We start from the raw sequence: 20,664 nt of genomic DNA, 5'->3' as shown, positions 1-20,664 counted from the left end.
AACCGATGTCCTTTGGTTTGGGATCATTATGTGAGCTTTAGGAATTTCTAATCTGTGAGCGTGCAGATTGTCTGGGCAGAAAAATCTGAGAGGTCTAAATTGTGCATATGAAAAATGAATTAATTGTCATCGGAGACCACATTAAAACCCTCACTTTGCTTTTAAATGATTATGGGGACTTTCCTCGAACAAAACACATGTCCACATCAAACTGACACCGTCAAAATATTAGTTGCTGAAATGCTGTAGTTTTTTAAAAATTAATAACACAAGGTCATCAAAATACGTTTTTACGGTTAAAGTAGTTTTCGTCTCAGAAGGACAGACTAAGACGAAATTCATTACATCAGGACACCACTTAGGTTAGATTTAGGTTTGGGAAATTCCTTCTTTTTTTTTCCAACTTCACACGAAATCCATTTTACGAGGTTAACCCTCTTGAAAACTGCTTTGTTAAAGGCAGTGGACACTATTGACCAAAAAAGTTGCGCATACAGACTTTCTTTTGGAGGTGTCAAAATACGGTCGTTATTATTATTAGTGAAAAAAAAAAACACCCTCGTCACCAAGTAGGGTTTTATGGCAATAATTATTTTGAAAATTTACCAATAGTGTCCCACTGCCTTTAAAACATTTTTTTGAACTAACCAAGAAAATCGACTACAACAAATTGTTTTGTGTTCTTTCTCTTTATTTCAATTATAAGTCAAAATCTGTTTTGGGTCTTTGGTCCGACTTTTTTTTTACTGCCGTCAGAAAAGACGTACTGAAAAAATTTTTAAAAAATAAGGCAAAAATTTCAATTTGTTGTCATTTGTTTTACACCAACTACTCGTTCGAAAACAAAACATTTTATTTTCGAACGTGTAGATGGTGTCAAAAAATAATTAAAAGATAACATATTTTTCACAATATATTCAAATTGTTACCTGTTTAAACGTCAACAAATTCAGCGGAAAAATGAAATTAAAAAAATTGAAAAACGTTAATGGCAAAGATTTCAAATTGTTGTCAATTTTTTTTACACCAACTACTCGTTCGAAAACAAAGCATTTTAATTCCGAACGTGTAGATGGTGTCAAAAATTAATAAAAGATAAAATAATTTTTCACAAAATTGTTTTGTTTTTTCCTACAAATTCCACGAAAAAAAATTTCCTTTACAGAATTAACATTAAAGGCACAAATGCTAACAGTTTTATAATAAAATTTTGTTTTTAATTGTTTTGACACCAACTCCTCGTTCGAAAACAATTTATATCATTTTCAAACGTGTAGTTGGTGTCAAAACACTAAATTAAAAAAATCTTCGAACATTATTCCCTTTTTCGGTCAAAATCTTGTCTCTTTACCAGTTTTACTATGTTCGGATTTTTTTTCCGACTTGGAATACTAAAAAAAATAGGGCTAGATAGCTCAGTTGGTAGAGCGCCGGCACGTTAAACCGGAGGTCGTTGGTTCAAATCCCGCTCTAGTTAATTTTTCTTTGTTAAATCCAAAATCATTTAAAAATTTACCCAATCAGTTTCCCTTGTGGTTTATGATTTAAAAAAAACTTAAAAGTATTATTATCTTATTTTTAAATCTATATAATTGCAGATTTCAATTTTTTGTTTATGTAAAATATACTTTTGGAACAAATCAACAAAACCAACATTGCAATCTTACGAAAACATTTGATTTTATTTACAAATCTGAGCGAGATCGGGTATGCCATTTAGTTTATCTAAGTAAAACTGAACAACCAACCTTGTTTATTTGCAGAAAAAAAAATGATCTCAAAGCATTGTGAGAGGTTTGAAATTTTTAGATTAAGAAAGTTAATTTTAAGTACCTTCAAAACATATTTGGAAACCATGAAACTTTTAAGCACCATGAAACCATAACATGTGAACCTTGTTTACAATAGGTGTGACCTACCTTTGTTCAGTAGTTTACATTTTGTGTCATAAATTACACATAAAACGAAAAGTTTCATATCAAAAGAGTGGTGTCACAGGTTACATCGTCTATAGTTTGCCTCCAATCTCGCCGAGGTTGAATGGGTGGAATCTAAGCAGTTCGAAAATTGCTCACCCCTTATCTGACAAATAGCCCAAACAAACCCAGCGTGATTTCAGACGGAAAGTCTTTGAAGGCTGAAACTACAAATTTTAAACGTAAATTAATACAAACTAATAAAATCACACAATGCCACAAAAGAATGGTAAAATAACGAAGGTATATACATGTATGTATTTATTGTGATTGAAATTGTGTAAGTCAACACTATCACACGCCATAATTACAAATGCAAGAAAATAAACGTTGAAAAAAGTATTCCCACAATTTACTGTAAAATTAGCACAGACTCAAAACAGCTGCATTTGAGGCTGGAATTGTAAAAACATTGAAATTCAATTTATGTGAATCTTTTTTTATTCGAAATTTTGTAAATCAAAACCTGATCGCATTTGGTCCAAAAAGAGTCCTTAAAATAAAACATTTAAAACAGCAACAAAATGACTTGTTAAATTGGCCCAAGAACATTGTACATGTAGCGTACAAATTAAATAACACGCAAATCGACAAAGCATGTTCAAACTTTGTTGAAGCGAGCTCAAATCGTCAAAGGCAGCAGCAGCCTATGACTAATTTGTTCAAATTACCCATGAAGCAGGAAAAAACATTCATATTCATATCCGACATTTTGAGATACTTCTGCAGTCATCTAACATTTTCAAAATGTGCATACCAGTTCGTGCGAACCAATTCGTGGAAAACGTTTACTTTCAAAGGAAGCCGTTTAACTATTAACGGCTCCCCACAACTAGAACGTTACCAAAATATGTTTTAATAGTGTTCTCAGTGAGATTATATTCTCCATTCTCCTCAAAAATTAATACTTACAGGGAAAGCTACAATTGTCTTCAACCTGTGAACTTTTAATGTTAATCTGTTGACACGAGTTTGAGACTTGGAAGTAATTCAAAATTGCAACATAAACAGGGAATTTGAAATAAATTTTAGAACGGGGAAAGCCGTTTCACTCTGATGATATCAGAAGTAGCGAAAAATACCTATCCATGGAAAAGGCAAAGGGCTTTTGAGGGGGGGGGGGACATATTACCTGTTGCTTAAAGGCAGTGGACACTTTTGGTTATTACTCAAAATAAGTATCAGCAAAAAACCTCAGTTGATAATGAGTAATGGTGATAGGTTGATAGTATAAAACATTGTGAGAAACGGCTCCCTCTCAAGTGACGTAATTTCTGAAGAGAAGAAATTTACATCGAAATTAATTTCGAGATAGAATTTGATGTCTCGAAATCGGGCATCTGAAAGCACACAACTTGGTTTGACCATCTTTCATAGTTATCTCGCAACTCCGACGACCAATCGATGTTAAGATACACCAAGTGTAAAGACTGGTCTTTGACATTTACCAACAGTGTTTATTGTCAAGGACAATGTGGGTAGTTTTCAATCCAATTTCCCGTCAAATGATACATGGCGAGGTTCTGTAGTACAAAGTCACAAAACACTTTTCGTCTCACAGGATGTTAAAGCCATTATCCCTCGGCACAGAAACAAAAGTTCACATATGTACCAAAAAAATAACTAACAGGGTTTATGTGACTTATGTTTGAAAGACTTCTCTTGAAATATTGTCCCTTGAAATGCTTTACTTTTAGAGAAAACATTAAAACAATATCAATTCTCGATAGCGAGAATTACAGATTTAGTTGGCGTTTCTTAACATGTGCACCAAACCTGTGAAAGTTTTAGCTCATCGGTCGTTGTAGTTGCGAAATATAATTATTCTAAGTAAAGGACCGGCACCAAAATCTTCAAAACCAAAGATTGCCACCATGGTACAATTGACCATAAATAACCACAAAATGTATGTTCATACACCATTATTAGGATTCTAGGTGAATAGTCTTTTTTTCAGTAAGGTGCAACAGTAACTTCAAGTAGACATACCTTTACATACACAATTGGAAACGGACGCTCAGTTGATTACAGTTCTCATCAACTTTGTAGGCACATTTATGATCCTCAAAAACATACTGTAAGAATTACTGATCATTCGGTAGTCCAAACAGCTTGATAGTACCAGCATCTCTGTCTCTGTTGTATTTGTCTTTGTCGTCGCATGCAAATGCTAGAAGATGTCTCTTTGGATGCCAGGCTACAGTAAATGTTGGACTTTCACACTGAACCTCTGTAATTTTTTCACCTATAGACACAATTTAAAACTAAAACTGTGGATTTTTCGGTTGGGGGAGCATGATAAAACACTTTTGATTTTAAAACATTTCTAGAAGCGAGTTTGGAAAGTTTGTATGCATATTACAAGTTGTGTTAAGTATGGGAAAAATATTAGGCAGAATATGAACGGAAATATTTAACAATTGCTCAAACTTTGCAACATTTGCCACAAATTCACTACGTTCACAAGTCATTCTCCAACCAACCTCCTTACGAAGATCGGTCAACTTATGCTCCTCTCCCACGGTGAATACTCTAACGGAAGAAAATATTTGACACTCGCTAAAACTTCGCAATGTTCGCCGTGTCTTCGTAATATTGGTAACAAATACGAAACGTCCACAAACTATTCCCAATTGCAACTTTCGATTGCTTAGTCGAGTGGCGACTACCGATATTCAACTATGGAAAGCTTGCCTTAAAATTTAACTTGCTGTAGTTTTTGAGAAATGAGAAAAACAATGCATGAAAATACGTTTGTAAATGATTAAAATAATTTTCGTCTCATGAGACGCAAATTGTTTTCATGACTCTGTTTTACTCATTTCTCGAAAACTACAGCATCTCTGCACGTAAATATTTTCCGGGAAGCTTTCTACATCTTCAAACTGTGTAAGTTGAGTGCAAATCCTACAAAAGTTACATAGACCCCTTTAACATTTCATTCACAGAATTTAAAAATGATATTTTCTTTGACAAAGTTATACTTGAAGAAAATTTGGATAGATCATTAATTTTATTTTAAAAATCTTACGTACCAGGGGGCTTATTCATGAAGCCTTCTTAGGCCTTAGTAAGCACGTGTTACTAGTTCGTTCTTAGCGAGTTGCGTCATATTCACGAAGCACTCGTAACTTCAATCGAGTGCGTAAATCCTTACTAGTGCTACGTGGGGTGTTTTCGGCTTCGTAGCATTTTCTTAAACCCTTTTTCAACATTCCTGGCCAATATTTTCGGCCCTCGTAATTTTATAATCGAGGGGGGCTGAGTAACATTATGAGAAACCCCTCTGAAGTAGAGTAGTTTTCGATAAAGAAGTAATTTTCCAAGAATTTGATTTGAAGACATCGGATTTCGAAATCAAGCATCAAAAAGCACACAACTTCGTGTGACAAGGGTGTTTTTTCTTTCATTATTATCTCGCAACTTCAACGACCGATTGAGGTTTGTTATTTTATGCTAGACTTTAATAGTGTACAGTGTCTTTCATCACCTGACAAGGTAACGCCCGGGTTTACACCTCCAGCCCCACGACATAAACGATACGTGATATGCCCTAAGGTTTTACGTTCCGATTGCTCCACGCCGTGGGGCCATACATAAAGCTCCCGTTACACGGACACTATGAATGCTATCAGTCTTACGTTCGATTTTGAACATTACTTACGCATTTGATACATCATTTTTGTTGTCATATATACTCGTGAATTAATTGTAAACAAACAAACTTAAATTTGGTTTAGTAAAACCAACTCGGAAAATCACGCGGATTGTTAAGCCACAAAATGGTTCTACGTTTTTTAGAAAAATGCTCAGAAACTATGGGCGGCCAAAAGGGCCAAAACTAATAAATGTATAAACTGAAGGACAAAACAATAATCAAAGAAAGAAGTTGTTCAACAAACACCAAGTAGAAACTAAGATAACAAAACTCAACAACAATCAAAGAAAATTGTTTTCAAACAATTAACAATTCCCCAATCAAGCTTTAAAGCGCAACAACAATCAAACACTTGTTTTTTAACAAGAAGTACTCTGAATCAAACTAATAAAACAAAACGCAATCAAATACAAAATAAAAACAAAACAAAAACAACCAAACGCTAAAAGAATGAATCCTTATAAAAAACAAACACAGACAATAAAACGTCAAATAGGGACGAAATACTAACACAGTAAAAACAAAGAGAAATCATCGATCGGCTATCGTTGAAAACGAAAATCAAACTAACTATTACAAAATGTTGAGGGCGGTTGTCAAAGCTAAGGACAAAATGCAAACCGTATCAGTCTCCTGAGCATGTAATCAACATTTACGACAAACTAAGGACTGACTGAAAATCATCGTTGGTGGCGTATGTATTATGTACAGTTGTGACTATTGTTGTAGGGCCGGGTATAGACGGGTACAGATCAATTGAAGAAAATAACAAATCTTATGTTTTATGGAAATTGCATTGTCTGATTTTTCTCAACTTTCGATATGAAGAAAGGGGGTACATCTTAAAAACTGTACAGGTTGCTTTTGTAAATTTTGAATTTATATGAAAATTATAAAAAGTAATTGAATGTTTCCCATAGCCTGTGTGTAGTATGCCCCCTCCAGGAAACGCTTTAGAATGTACAATGTCACCATGTAAACAAAGGTAGCATGGTGTATTGCAAGGCTGTGATGTGGTATAACCATGGGAAATGTATGGTGGCCCTGAAGGGACACAGCCAGTCGTGAATATTTTTGCGACGTCGCGAATATTTTAACGACTAGTCGTGAATATTTTTTTCAGTAGCTTGAGTGTGTAATTCTTACACGGCACGCGTAGAGAGCCAAGCTATGAAAACTGTTTCCACTCGACTATGTGTATGGGTATTGGTCAACTCGGTCCCAAGCCAACTCGGTCCCAGTCAACTCGGTCCCAGTCAACTCGGTCCCAAGTCAACTCGGTCCCAAGTCAACTCGGTCTCAAGTCAACTCGGTCCCAAGTCAACTCGGTCCAAAGTCAACTCTCGTCCTTTATTTCCTTTATTTTTTAATATGTATTTAATATTAAATTCAAATGTAAGTTCACTTGAATGTGGTGTGAATGAGTTTACATGAATAGATTTTGATATTATTTATTATCACGTGTAAATTAATTTTTATTTACTTTTTATTTTCAACCAACCTTAATGTTTTGTTTTACTATTTTATTGGTACTGTTTTTTTATATTTTTGTTACGTGTAAGTTAGCTGGAAAGTTTTGTTTATATTATTAAAAAAAAAACACATTAATTTCCTCATGTTTTATCCTCAGAAATCGTACTGTTTTTATAGTATTTATTGTATGTGTTTTTGAGAAATTTTGTTGATAAAATAAACATCTGTTACACTTCAAGAAATCAAAGAGGATTCAACTATATTTGTCAATTAATGTTAATTCTTGAGAGCCATAGAGAAGAAAACTACTCTGGTTGAAAGCAAAAAACATTTTAACACATTGGCCGACCGTGTTAGTTCGCAAAGTAAAAGGAAAACCACGCAATTTTGAGGCAAATTTGTGTGGATCATTGTATTCTACTTTTAAAACATCTTTCCAATCATATGAATTTTATAACAAACGGTTATAAACGCTATAAGGGTGGGTGGTCAGGAATGTTGGGGGGGGGGCTAATACTGGACATGGGCTTACAGAGGATATGGGCCATCTGTTGAAGTGTGAACAACCATAGAGAAAGGACAATGGAACGATTTGAGAATTCTACTCTAGAGATAAAATAGTGGGAAATCATCCTTACCCAGTGGCCTGGGAAAGTGCTTTTGTTTTTTGTGTAAAGTTAGGGGTGAGACTTGTCATGATTTGTGCCACTTGTTATGGATGTTTACAAATACTGCTGGGAATTCTTCCTCACATTACATTTATCTGGGGAATGAAATTGCCCTATTTTTAAGTTGTTAAAGTGAAATTATACAACTTACCGTTAATCATCAAAAAGAGCATTGGACTTTAAGTAGTTTAAACAGATAGTCATAAAATCAATAAACTACGCAAATTTGTGCAAGTAAAATGTATCACGATAAAAGTGACAAAATGGAATTGTGAGATCATCAATCACAGTTCAAGAAGTCCAACCGAAGTTGTTAGGCAGTGTACTTAAATTAATATGTAAAGGCATGGAATCGAATTAAAGTACATAATATATGAATTTATGGAAAGACAATTTTTAAGAAAAATTTAAAAAAACATCGCAAAAAATTAATGTCACTTGGATCTTGCACAAGCTATAACAAGATTTCCAATGCATAAGGGTAAGCTCCATTAAAGTTTTCCCGTGTTTTGTCTGAAAAAACTCGGAATGTATCCCCCTTCTTTTTCAGCTCGAGGGCGTTTTTATATTGACATCCTTGTTGAACTATTTCTACCTCCATGGTTGAATCATAGAGCTAGGGTTGAATCAACAAACTGGATGAGCAGTAATCCTGCAGTCAGCAACAAACTGGCTGACGGTTTTTGAACAATAATTATCACATGGAACTAGTAGGTTTTAACTCCTCAGTTTCAGATTTCAAAACAATGTTAAAACCATGGTAAAACCCACAAAATGTTTTCATTTTTATACTGTGCACGAAGATTCAATTATAGATTAGAGTCCACTGTTTGGAAAAGGAGATAACAGGCAAGGCTGTATAATTCCGGCCTCTTTTTTTTCACTGGATGTTTAGTCATTCCTCCTAATTATAAGGGTTACACAATAGACTGATGGTCATAATGAACGGCTGTGGTTCTAAATGTTTTTTGATGAAATTAAAAACAGCACTTATACATCTGGAAGCACACAAAATTATGCAACAAAATAAATGGTTTTTTTTTCACAGGTTTGTTATTTTATGCATGTTGGGATACATCAAGTGAAAATACTGGTCTTCGACAATAATTACCAAATGTGTCCAGTTTAAAAAAATAATTGCTTTTTTGTAGACCATGGATGGTATATCTCCATGGTTAGCGATGGAGGAAGAAATAGGAGGTAGACTTGTTCATCACAACCTGTACACCATTGTGTGAAGCGATAGTACAAGAAAAGCAGGTTGTGTGTTCCCCATTTATTTCTCCTCCATGCCACAACTATTTTCATTCCACATACCACCAGTGGCCCAAGGTCCCTTGCGGTCATCACTAATTAAGTTCGTGCATGCGCAAGAGTATTTTTCGGCCAAAAACACGCCCATTTTATGTAAATTGCCCACGTTCGTCCTAGGAAGAAAAAAAACGCGGCTGCCACGGCCGGGTCTCACTCACAACTGTACATACGCCACCAACGATGATTTTCATTCAGTCCTTAGTTTGTCGTAAATGTTGATTACATGCTCGGGAGACTGATACGGTTTGCATTTTGTCCTTAGCTTTGACAACCGCCCTCATCATTTTGTAATAGTTAGTTTGATTTTCGTTTTCAACGACAGCCGATTGATGATTTGTCTTTATTGTTACTGTGTTAGTATTCGTCCCTATTTGACTTTGTACTGTTTGTGTTTGTTCTTTTTAAGGATTCATTCTTTTAGCGTTTGGCTGCCTTTGTTGTGTTTTTATTTTATATTTGATTGCGTTTTGTTTTATTAGTTTGATTCAGAGTTCCTCTTGTTAAAAAACAAGTGTTTGATTGTTGTTGAGTTTTGTTACCTACGTTTCGACTTTGTGTTTGTTGAACAACTTCTTTCTTTGATTATTGTTTTGTCCTTTAGTTTATAAATTTGTTAGTTTTGGCCCTTTTGGCCGCCCATAAGAAACTGCTGTAATGATTTTCTTTTAGGGACTGCTCTTCTCCATTCCTGGAAGACTTTTTGAGTCATATCTTAGCCTATTTTGTAGCCCAAATAGCCCGATTCAGCCGGTGTGTCCCAATAACAAAGTTGCTTAAGTCTATCCAGAGCTCTGCGAAATAATTCTGTTAGTTTCTACCGCATGTTTTACACTCTTCGATCCGTTGCAGTTGATCGAATGAGGCTTGCGAAAGAGAAGTTTGGTTTAAGAGTGATGACTTATCCTTGGTCACTTCAAATGAATATGCAAAACAATATAGGCAGGCAAACATAGCAAGAATTTGTTATCACTAAGGTGTGGTTAAATGAAGAATAATAAAAACAAGCAAAGATAGATCAGGTTCAGGTTCGCACGATGTAGTTAAGTTAATGTTGTCGGTCTTACCTCCAAACGATTGTTCATGCAGCTCGAAAGATTACAAGATACATCAAAATGTCTAGACGGTTAGGAGAAGACTCAAAACTCGGAATTACTAGACATTATTGAATGACTAAGCTATGTTTTAACATGGAATCACTAAAAGCTAGCGAAAAGAGGAGGGAGCTTGTTGCCTAGCTTATCTCAATAGGGTCAGGTCGTTAAACAAACTTTATCACAAAGTCGGAATACTGACTGAAAAGATTTATCATTATATATAGATTAAAACTACTTTACCTGTTTCAACATTTGCAATGTCAATTGCTAGATCCTCAGATGCAGAAGCTAACATCTTTCCATCATAACTAAAGCTTAAGGTTCTTACTGGCCAATCCAATCTAAAAAGAAAGAAGAAAACAAAGGATTAAATGAACATTTCTAAAGAACCCCAAAACGTGTAACCTTCGGTTGGGCGCATCATGTTATGGCGCTCGCCAGGAATCTAAAATGAATCAAGCAGCTGGACTGCTGCTTAAACAATATTAGCCGTAGACATTATTGTGTCTGAAACAATATTCAAAAATACCTCAGACAGTTTCGCTATTCCTATTGGTGGAGAGCGCGTCACGTGGGTGTGTATAAACCTTTGTTGAAACATGGGCGTGACATGCGAACTTGCACCTGTGCTTTCATCAGTTCTTTCATTCCTATTGGTTGAGAGCAACGGCTGAAACAGTTGTGCCACATCACGCGATACGCGCGACGCGCACAGCATATCCTTATAAGGAGTTGTTTACCCGAGGGCCTTGAATGGGCCTTACCATTTCATAGCTGGAGGGGTGTTGTGTTGAAAGAGATCATTGAAAAATTACAATTTTTGCATTTATTTTACTTTTTGACCATAAGTATTGGTGTTTTTGACCTAAAAGGTATTTATGAATGGAAATCAAAGTGTTACATTGATTCCCTTATTAGTGTGTTTGTCTTCTTTATTGTAAAAACTTAAATAAAAGTGTGAGCGTAGCTTTAAATGTAGACTTGATTAAATGAATATGAAGTAAACACAACCCAAATCACAAAAAAAAAAAAAAAAAATCATCAAGTTTGCTTACAACAATGCTAACAAATCAATGTGTAGCCAAATCAATGATCAAGGCGCTCCGGCCAGCCGCGACCTGCAAAATCCCAGTCCCCATCACTGAATTCCGCCACATACTATGTACATGTACCATCTGTACGATACGGTACACGCACGGTACTTGAGTACTTTCTAAGTAGCACCTTGATGTTTTTGTATGTGCCAAAATTTAGGGCGGTTCTCATTGGTTGTTGTAAAATGTAGACATATTATTCATTTTGTTTCTCCCGGTAAATCAAAGTTGGGGATCGAAAATATGTGTTGGTCGAAAACATACCAGACGGTAGAAGGAATACCGGACACTTCGGCACCTCGCAAAGTCGGCACCTGCAAAGTCGGCACCTGGCAAACTCGGCACCTTGCACACTCGGCACCCACTCAGCACCAAGAATGTCGGCACCATACAAACTCGGCACCGGCCTTTTTTTGACTAACAAACTCGGCACCAAGCAAAAAATTAATATCACCTCGAAGAGTCAAGTGGTTACAAATAAAGTAACGTGCGTGTACTTACACAATAAAAAATGGTTTGGTAGTTTTAACAGTAGCTAGCTTTGTAAACTATGTTAAATCACTAATTCTATGGGTGATGAAAATTCCGAACTTTCGAGATCATTTGGGCCCCCGGAAGTTTACCATCCGGCCCGCATGTGCCGTGTTTAGTCATACTCCCCACCAGGGAGTTGAGATGGTTTAAGGAGTGAATTAAGGCCCAGTGACCAGGGGTAATAATGTGAAGTGCTTTGGGACGCCCTCCGGGTGTGAAAAGCGCTATATAAAAACGGGTTATTATTATTATTATTATTAGTCAACAATAGAATGCATGTCGGTGACAGTGCGGTGCCATTTTCTTATGATTTTGGCTCTGAACAATTTTAATAAGGTTTTTTTTTAGTTAGGTTAATAATTTTCAATGAATTTTTGCCTCTTAACAGAGCGTGCACTGGCCGGATAATTTCCCGAGGGCTCCGTTTGTGCATGCGAGATATGGACGGCACGCACACGCCACTTGATCGTTTGGTGTGCACACTCCTTCCAGTGCTCATTTTTTTTTTTTTTACGATAAACGTAAATTATTCCAATAATATTTGCAATGTTTTTACTAATAACTTTATAACAGAATCAAGCTTTTTATGGGACTATGATGGTGGGACTGATAAAATAAAAATGAGGCCTACCACACAGTGTGAAAATTTAACTTTTTCAACTGGGTGCCGAGTTAGTGTGTGCCGAGTTTGTACCGAGTTTGCAAGGTGCCGAGTTTGCAGGTGCCGAGTTTGCAAGGTGCCGAAGTGACCAGTACAGCAGCTTCCAATTCAGGGACAAATCTACCAGCTACATCGTACTAATGTTGCTAGTCTTCGTGTTATAATGAAACGCAAAACAACGGACCAAAAAGGAACCCTTCCTCTCTTCGAAGTTGTTCAACACCGTACCGACCGAGCGAGGCTTGTCCGGCACCGGTAGCCGTATACCGTCCAGCAGCGCATTCAGCTATTACATACACTACGCTAAGAGTTAGGACTATTCTTATCTCGAGTTAGGACCAGTTACTCGTCCTAACTTAGGACTATCCATGCAATTTGTATACCTCCTAAGTTGGAACTAGTCCTAACTCTTTGTGAAATCGACCCATGTATACATACAGCTAGCGTTACAGCGTACACACACATTGACGTGGCATGATTGCTAGCAGTAATACGTCATTCTCAATTGCGCCTGTGATTGGCCAATGTTTAGAATGACACGCCCACATCATGCTGCCCTTTTATCAGATTTCCGATAAAATGTTACAAACCCATCAAGGCTGTTGTTTGAGCCACACACACGAGGTTGAAGACACGACCGTACTCATGACTACGCTATACTGTTCTCGTTGTACAATGTACTGCACAAAACAATGTAGACGTTGCTTGTGTATACACTGCGTGCAGTTTTTTGTTGCCGAATCGTACTGCGCAGCCTTGAATCAAGGCAATCAATGTTTGAAGTTTGAAAATTAAAATTGACCATCATAGCTTTGGCCTGTATACTTCACATGATTTCAGGAAAAGCAAAACAAATTTTATCAGGTGTTCGGGTTTTCAGCATGTTCCAAAAGTGACTAATTGCCGTTTGCTGCTTTTGTATTCATATCTGGGCATCTGACTTTGCCTACATTAAAGTTAATGCCAAAATCGTATGGTCATACCATTTTCGTACCGGAAGGTCAAAGTTTGCATTTGTATATTATTTTCGTCAACAACACATTTTGGGACTATAACTTTTGATCTACATAATGGATTCTTTATGGAAAAATCATTGAAAAGTTTGTCAAAAACTACATGAACGCCTCACAGACACGACCCCATTTTGACCTCGTCTTCCGGTTCAAATAGGAAGTTGAAAATGAAAAAATTCATGTCTTAAAGAACTACGTATTTTCCCCGTAAAGATCGTGCAGTGTATGCGGTGCAGAGCCACGCTCCAGAGCTCATCCCTAGAGCGCGCGATGTAGTTTCATGTACAATGTAACGTCTGTGTTCGAGGTGTTTTCAACATACATTTCCCTTTCGTTTAGGTTAGTTAGTCTCTTCTACAGTCGTCAATATTTCATAAGTTCATATTTCCCCAACCGCATCATAAGCTATTTTGACAACCTATGCATCATATACCAAGGTGAAATGAAGCCTACATGTATTCAAACTGGGATGTGTTCAACCAAAAACTGACCGACATATTCCGTCTTCATTCTTCTCCTCATCAGAGTCCCTTGTCCGCTAACAAAAGTGGCTTTCCCAAACTCGTATGAACTTGAATTATTCATTAGAACAAACCGTTTGAGTTACGTCATGATGACGTCATCCATTCTTTAGTTATGCAAATTTAAAGTTTATTATTTTAAAAAAATCCTAAATTTGTGTGTGTGTGAGTTATTGCGTAGCTGACATTGTCAGTTCTGCTTCTGCCGTTTCGACTAGTCTTCCAGTCAGCTCCGTCCGTTCCTCCTTGGAAAGAATTCTTAGGTAGTCCGACCCAGCTGTGCTGTTAAACGCTTGCCTTCCCTGTCTTAAGGTCTCTGTAGAGCACCACTGGTAGAGTGATACGAGGGCCCCCTCGCCAGTCGTCTACACAGGTTCCAATCGAAAGTACTCATCTACAAATAGTTGAGCTGGTACATCTCGCGAGAGTCGCAAGACATGTCAAAAGAGTCACCAGTGTGCTTTGAGGACCTTGATGTGGACCGGTCCACATTTGAGGTCACCAAATACCAATGAGCTGTCGTAACTGGCTTCAGTAGAACGAGTCTAGTTGTTTGGTTTGTTTTTGGGTGAGGGCCAAGGTCCCCATGTTGTACAGTAATATGGGGAGCACAAATACGTTGTAGAGGTGGATACGAAGACTCTCACTCACGTGGTGACGCCACAACCAAAGTGTCTTCATCTGGTGAAGAGCAGACTCCCTCGTGCAACTTGTTCCACCTTGTCGATGAGTTCTCTTGAGTTGCTTAAGAAATCTACATCATCTGCATAAGCCACATCCAGAGGAAGATTACTGTCTCGGTTGCTTTGTGTTTTGCAGCTTTTGATGAAGGTCCTGAAGGGCTGCTTCAAGGTATACCACAAACAACACTGGAAAAAGGCTGTCTCCCTGAGGTGTGCCGGTGGTGGTTTCTAAAGGAGCGCAGGTACCTCTCTGCAGTCGTGGCTCCAACGACGTTTCTGATAGGAGTAGTCTAATAATGCCGAATTCCGGCTCATCAAGAAACGTCTCAAGTAATGCCATCAGCAGGTGTCTTCTGATGGTAAAAGGCACGACTCATATGGTCCTAAGAATCTCTGCGTTTTTCTTGCAGTGTGGGTCTTGGCGCACAGCCATCGGTAGCCAAAGACGACATCTGCTGTTCCATGACCTCCTCGAAATCTGCTTTGAGTGTGAATTTTTCTTCAGAATGATATAAAATGTTGCTGTTTTCGATGTAGTTGAGCTTACTTGATTCACCGTCAAACAAAGGTAAATTTGATGGGGTATTTTACTGCAAGAAAAATTGTCAGGAAAAACTAAAGCTTCAGAATTAATTTTTAATGTCTAAGGAGTCTATAACTGAAAAAAGTTTGAAAATCGGTTGTGTAGTTCTTGAGAAATGGTCCTACTTCCGGAAGAAGAGGTCAAAATGAGGTCACGGTTTTTCCCAACAAATTTTAAGACCTAAGGACTGAAGATTTTTTTAAATCGGTCGTGTAACTCGAGATATGGTACCACTTCCGGTTGACCTGGAAGTAGAGGTCAACTTGAGGTAACAGTTTTTCAAAATTAATTAACATGCCCCAAGGAGTCTTTAACTACAGACAGTGTGAACATTTGTCCTGTTCTTCTTGAGATATGGTGCTGCGAGGATTTTCACTGTCACTCGTCAATAGAGGGCGGTATATAAGATGAGTGGTCCCTAGTTGAATAATGTTAAAACTTGTATTTGACTCAGGATTGTTTGATTTGGTTGGTTTCTTGAGTTCATGCCAGTATTTTTAGAGTCCATTGCCATGTGACAAACTACTTAAGGATAAAATCCTTGTATTTGGTTGGTGGTTTGATGTTTGATCTAGTACGAGTGGATTTAACTGAACTCTTAACCAAACTCTGCACCTACGATCACCATTTTTCGCTTAATGTGCAAGCGCCGAATAAAATGTGCGAGCTTGGAAGCACACAAACAAAAGAAATCCCTGCTAAGCAGTGTATTTCGCTTGACGTAAAGGCTAAGCACTGAATCTTTGCTTCCAGAGCAGAGCATTACATTTTTCATAAGGTTTGTCGCGATTCAGAACTGCAATGCATTGTTGGAAGGAATATGGGGCGGTTTCTATGCAGTCTCTACGACTCGCGCACGCAACGCCTATACCTTTGTGTGGGTTCAACAGCACCCTCTCTTGAAATTTTGCAATTCGCGATAAACCTTATTAAGCAAGTTCCCATCATGATAGGGCCTGGGTGACTAGTGAAATTTACTAACTCGACTAGTCGCACCTCAAACCCATCTACGACACTTGTCAAGATAAATTACGGATTCTCAAGACTTGTGCCGCAATGTGTTGCAAGCGCAACATTATATACAGTGTATGTTGCGAAAAGTAAGAAGCAACATAACTCAGTGTTTCACCAGACAGGTAGTCAGGACAATTTTTGTAGTCAACGTTTGAGCATGATTATAACGTAGTAAAGAAAAATAGTAGTCGCGACTCAAATAATAATTTGTAGTCGCGACTTTAACACTAAAGCACACTAGTCGTCCCGGCCTACTTTTGCACAAGTAAACCACGGGTATTATCCTGCGAATGCAAATCAAATTTTTAAGTCGCTGTTGTTTTCGCAGTGAAAGTTTCACAAGAGTTGAGCACAATTAGTCAACTGTAGCATTTTTTTTTAATGCGAATTGTGACGCTCAAGAACACATTCCCTGCTAAGCTGTTAAATACGCTGAGCGTAAGCACAATTCCATGATAACGTAAGCGCTGCGATTCTTTCCTTTAAAAGCCATTGGCCCAGGACCAAACTACATATAGCTTTTTAAACACAAAAAGCAGCTAAACACAGCAAATACAAGTACAAGTTGTGAATCAATGTATTCTGCTCATCTGCAATTTTTTAAAGCAAAATGTTTTGCCTATTTATTATAAGCAGCTGTATAACACTGAGCCACTCAACCACCAGAGAAACGTCAGCATAATAAAATCTCTGCTTTTGTATTCCTGTCAAAGAGTTTTTGTTTGCCATGGTCTAATTTCAGAAAGTAAAGTAAAAGACTGGAATAAGTTTAGGCAAATGGTCCCCGACGCAAACAAGGTGACTCACCCGTAAAACATTCCAAATCCCAGGCGGTCTATTTTCGTCGTCCACGCTCGTCGCCTGAAACGAACCTGGTCCACGTCGGGTACCGGTCAACTCGGTCCCAAACCAACTCGGTCCCAGTCAAGAGCTTAATACGTTGACAGTTTTTTCACTCATTTCTCAAAAACTACAACACCACAGCAGGTAATATTTTAAGGGAAGCTTTCAACTATCATTATCTTCAAACTGTTCAAGTTTAGTGTACATCTTTGGACACGATGGTGTGTCGTCGTCGTCGAAAACCCCTATTTAATTACACATGTTCATTTGAACGAAGGCCCTAAACCTTCGTACTTTGTACAAAGGTTTATTAAACACTGTCACAGAGTGAAATAAAAGTAGCGAAATTACTCCAGATCTTATGGTAATAGAGTAACATAATATAATTTGTGTATGGCCAGAGTGCATGTACATTACTTTAAATTTGTCGTGTAAGATAACAAGTTTTTATTTTGAGTGGCCAAACCGCGCCTCAAAATTCGTTAAACTTGGTGAGCCATCTTACTAGAGTTAATCTCTACATTACCTTGCAAACGTTCTGAGGCAAACAAGTTCTTCAACATCCCACAGACTGGCAAGAGCATCTGCACTTCCAGTAGCAAAATACTTTCCAGTTGGGTCAAACTCAATACAAATGCAGTTTGCTGGGTGAGCATTCAGAACATGAAGTGATTTCAGATCCGGATAACTACAAACAAAAGAAAAAATGGGTGTTTTAATTACAATTCATAAATACATGTACCTCAGACAGTTTCGCTATTCCTATTGGTGGAGAGCGCATCACTTGGGGGTGTTAAAACGGATGACAATGACCACCTGGAGCTGTTTATAACCGGTTGTTTCGGATACGTTTTTTAGATGCATTCTATGCACAAGAATGCATTTCCAAAAACTACTTCTTTCTACATCACTTCAGAGGGAGCTGTTTCTCACAATGTTTTATATTATCAACCTCTCCCAATTACTTGTTACATTAGCTAATATGCATTTTTATTTTAACCGATAGTGTCCACTGCTTTTAAGGATTTGTGAAAACGCATCAGATATAATAAGAAAAAACTAAACACAACTTCCTTCGTAAGAATATTAATTGTTTTTGATTTTTGGGGTGTTTTCTTTTTTTTTTGGGGGGGGGGGGGGGGTAAAATACCAATTAATATTCTTTATCCCGGATGCAAGTTTAAAATCTCTTATTATCGTTGCGGTACCCGCTGCAAAAACATAGGATTAAAAACTGCCTCTAGCTACCGGGCAACCTCGGTAGTCTAGTTGGTAAGACACTGCTCTAGAATTGCAAGGGTCGTGGGTTCGAATCCCACCCGAGTAATACGCCTGTAGTTTTTTTTCACAGGACTTGGGCAAGTACTGAGTATACAGTGCTAACTGTCACAGAGTGAAATAAAAGTAGCAAAATTATTCCAGATCTTATGGTAATAGAGTAACATAATATAATTTGTGTATGGCCAGAGTGCATGTACAGTACTTTAAATTTGTCGTGTAAGATAACAAGTTTTTATTTTTGAGTGGCCAAACCGCGCCTCAAAATTCCTTAAACTTGGTGAGCCATCTTATTTTTGTGCAAAGAAGTAATGTGACTTCAACATAGGTTTTGATTGGTGAAGTTAAGGGTTATTTTGAACAATGAATATTCATGAGCAGGCTTGAGCGAGCAGGGATAAAAAGTTCAGGGGGAATACAAATAAAATTCCTAAGTTTCTTTTCTGTTTGGGAGGGTGTGTAGACCCTATGGGAATGGAATATATATTTTTGGCATTCGACATCTGAGCTTCTTGAGGAGAGGATGTGAATCCAGCCTCAAAGATTTAAATTGCGAGCCTTAGGACAGAGGGCATAGCCAGCCTTTAACAGTGAGAACTAGTGAGAGTTCATTAAATAATAGTTTTGAGTGGAGTGTTGATTGCTAATAAATATTTTATATGTGGCGATTTTGAGAAGAACTTTGAGAAAGCCAGGATTCGCCAGTATTCCTGTAAGTTAACTTTATATTAATTGTTGTTAAAGTTAAAGTGGAACTTTGCATTTATTGTACAGTTTTAGAGAATTGATTTTATTTATTGTCACTGGAAGAAAGTTGTCCAACCTTTAAACAATGCAAAGAGTGTGTGATTTAATATCCAAGACGAGCGAGTTAGCCAACCGAATTTAAAATTGTGTTCCTCTATTCTTGCGGTATTTAATAATGGGCCCGAGTGGAACAAAGGCTTTGAGAAATAAGTTTATATTCTTTTATGATATTGTGAGATGACTTGTTGTAAATAGACCGAGTAGTTAGAATGGTGTTCATTATGTATTTATGTACAGGGCTTGTGCCTTGGGAGAAGCGTACTTGAGAAGTGGAAGGTGGGCGGAGATCTCACACCGTTTAGACGAGAAGGACGGAACATCCTCCCCCCCCCCCCTACCAAATCAGAGGAAGACAGAACAGAGTAACATTAATGAGAGAGCTTGTAAATATTGTAGAAAGTAAAATGTAAATAAATTTGTAAATATAAATGAGAAGCGTCACCATAGTTTTCTTGTGCGTGTGTATGTGTGTCAAGGGGGTGGGTGTAGAATACTGAAGGTCTGTACTTGGGTGGAGTCCTGGGTATGTGACACTAACACACATCGGTGTATGGGTAAAAAACCAATTAATATTCTTTATCCCGATGCAAATTTACATACTTTCCAAATGTCAAATGTTGTGTGGATTCTTGATGGCAGGTTTCCTCACCTTTGATACTCAACTGATACTATCATGTACATTATCATCGTCTAGGTAAATAGCGCTATTGTAATGACAACAATTACATTTGATATGACATTTAATTTGGCAGGCTTCTTCAGTCAGTTGCTGGTCCCATTATTATGGCACTTCTTACATACCACAAAACAGCTCACTTACTTGACATCATATCATGCAATAAGCCAATACCTTTTGAATAATTTGTTATAAATATAACTCTTTAAAATGGATTTTTTCAAAAATATTAAACTTTGATTAAATGTCACCTGATAACATCGTTAGGCCAGAGCGGCTAGTGAAATTAACTACTCTATTAGTCGCGCACCAATTAGTCGAAAGTTCAACACTAGACGTGACTACTTAAACTGCATTGCAGTATATTTCTTCTTGTGTATCAATGCAGACACAGTATCCTAAAATAAAGATTGAAATCTGTAGGATGCTTTGCGGGAAATCTTTCAACAATATATCATAGCAAAAAGAAATAGCTCCTATCCCTTCATGTCTTGCGGCACAAAATAAACCATGGAGATAAAGAAAGTACAGTGGCAAAACGATGCAACATGGGGTGCGCTTTTTTTGGCTTTTACCAACCACTGTTTTTGGCCTTTGGCTAGTGAATAACCTAAGGCCAATTCAACCCAAACAGTTATTGGTTACAACCGCAAAAACGCACTGATGGCAAGAGCGAGTTAAGCATGGCAAGAGCGAGTTAAGCATGCCAAGCTTCAATCAGAGTTACAGTTACATTGTATTCCAATCCATTATTAGGTAGTTTTGCACATGCTG

General features: G+C 37.4%; 1 protein-coding gene across 1 annotated transcript; it reads right to left on the bottom strand.

Annotated features, from left to right (window-relative positions):
- Nucleotides 1–3,650: 3,650 nt before the first annotated feature.
- Nucleotides 3,651–20,099, bottom strand: LOC117294639 (THO complex subunit 3-like). The gene is made up of 4 exons (XM_033777140.1): nt 19,864–20,099; nt 17,656–17,817; nt 10,424–10,524; nt 3,651–4,221 (listed from the first exon to the last, which is right to left on the bottom strand). The coding sequence occupies exons 1-4, from the start codon at nt 19,899–19,901 to the stop codon at nt 4,061–4,063; spliced, it is 462 nt and encodes a 153-aa protein (XP_033633031.1). The 5' UTR covers nt 19,902–20,099; the 3' UTR covers nt 3,651–4,060.
- Between the last annotated feature and the right edge of the window lie 565 nt (nt 20,100–20,664).

The sequence above is a fragment of the Asterias rubens genome, chromosome 9, assembly GCF_902459465.1.
Source record: "Asterias rubens chromosome 9, eAstRub1.3, whole genome shotgun sequence".
In the NCBI taxonomy this organism is placed as follows: Eukaryota; Metazoa; Echinodermata; class Asteroidea; order Forcipulatida; family Asteriidae; genus Asterias; species Asterias rubens.
Note: the sequence above shows the minus strand (reverse complement) of the source record. Positions and strands in the feature narration are given on the sequence as shown.

Coding starts and splice junctions, on each gene's coding strand:
- LOC117294639 (XM_033777140.1), bottom strand. CDS start 19,901: ATGATAATGTACATGATAGTATCAGTTGAGTATCAAAG. Junction 17,818..19,863: donor GTATCAGTTGAGTATCAAAG/GTGAGGAAACCT, acceptor TTTTGTTTGTAG/TTATCCGGATCTGAAATCAC. Junction 10,525..17,655: donor TGCCTCAGAACGTTTGCAAG/GTAATGTAGAGA, acceptor CTTTCTTTTTAG/ATTGGATTGGCCAGTAAGAA.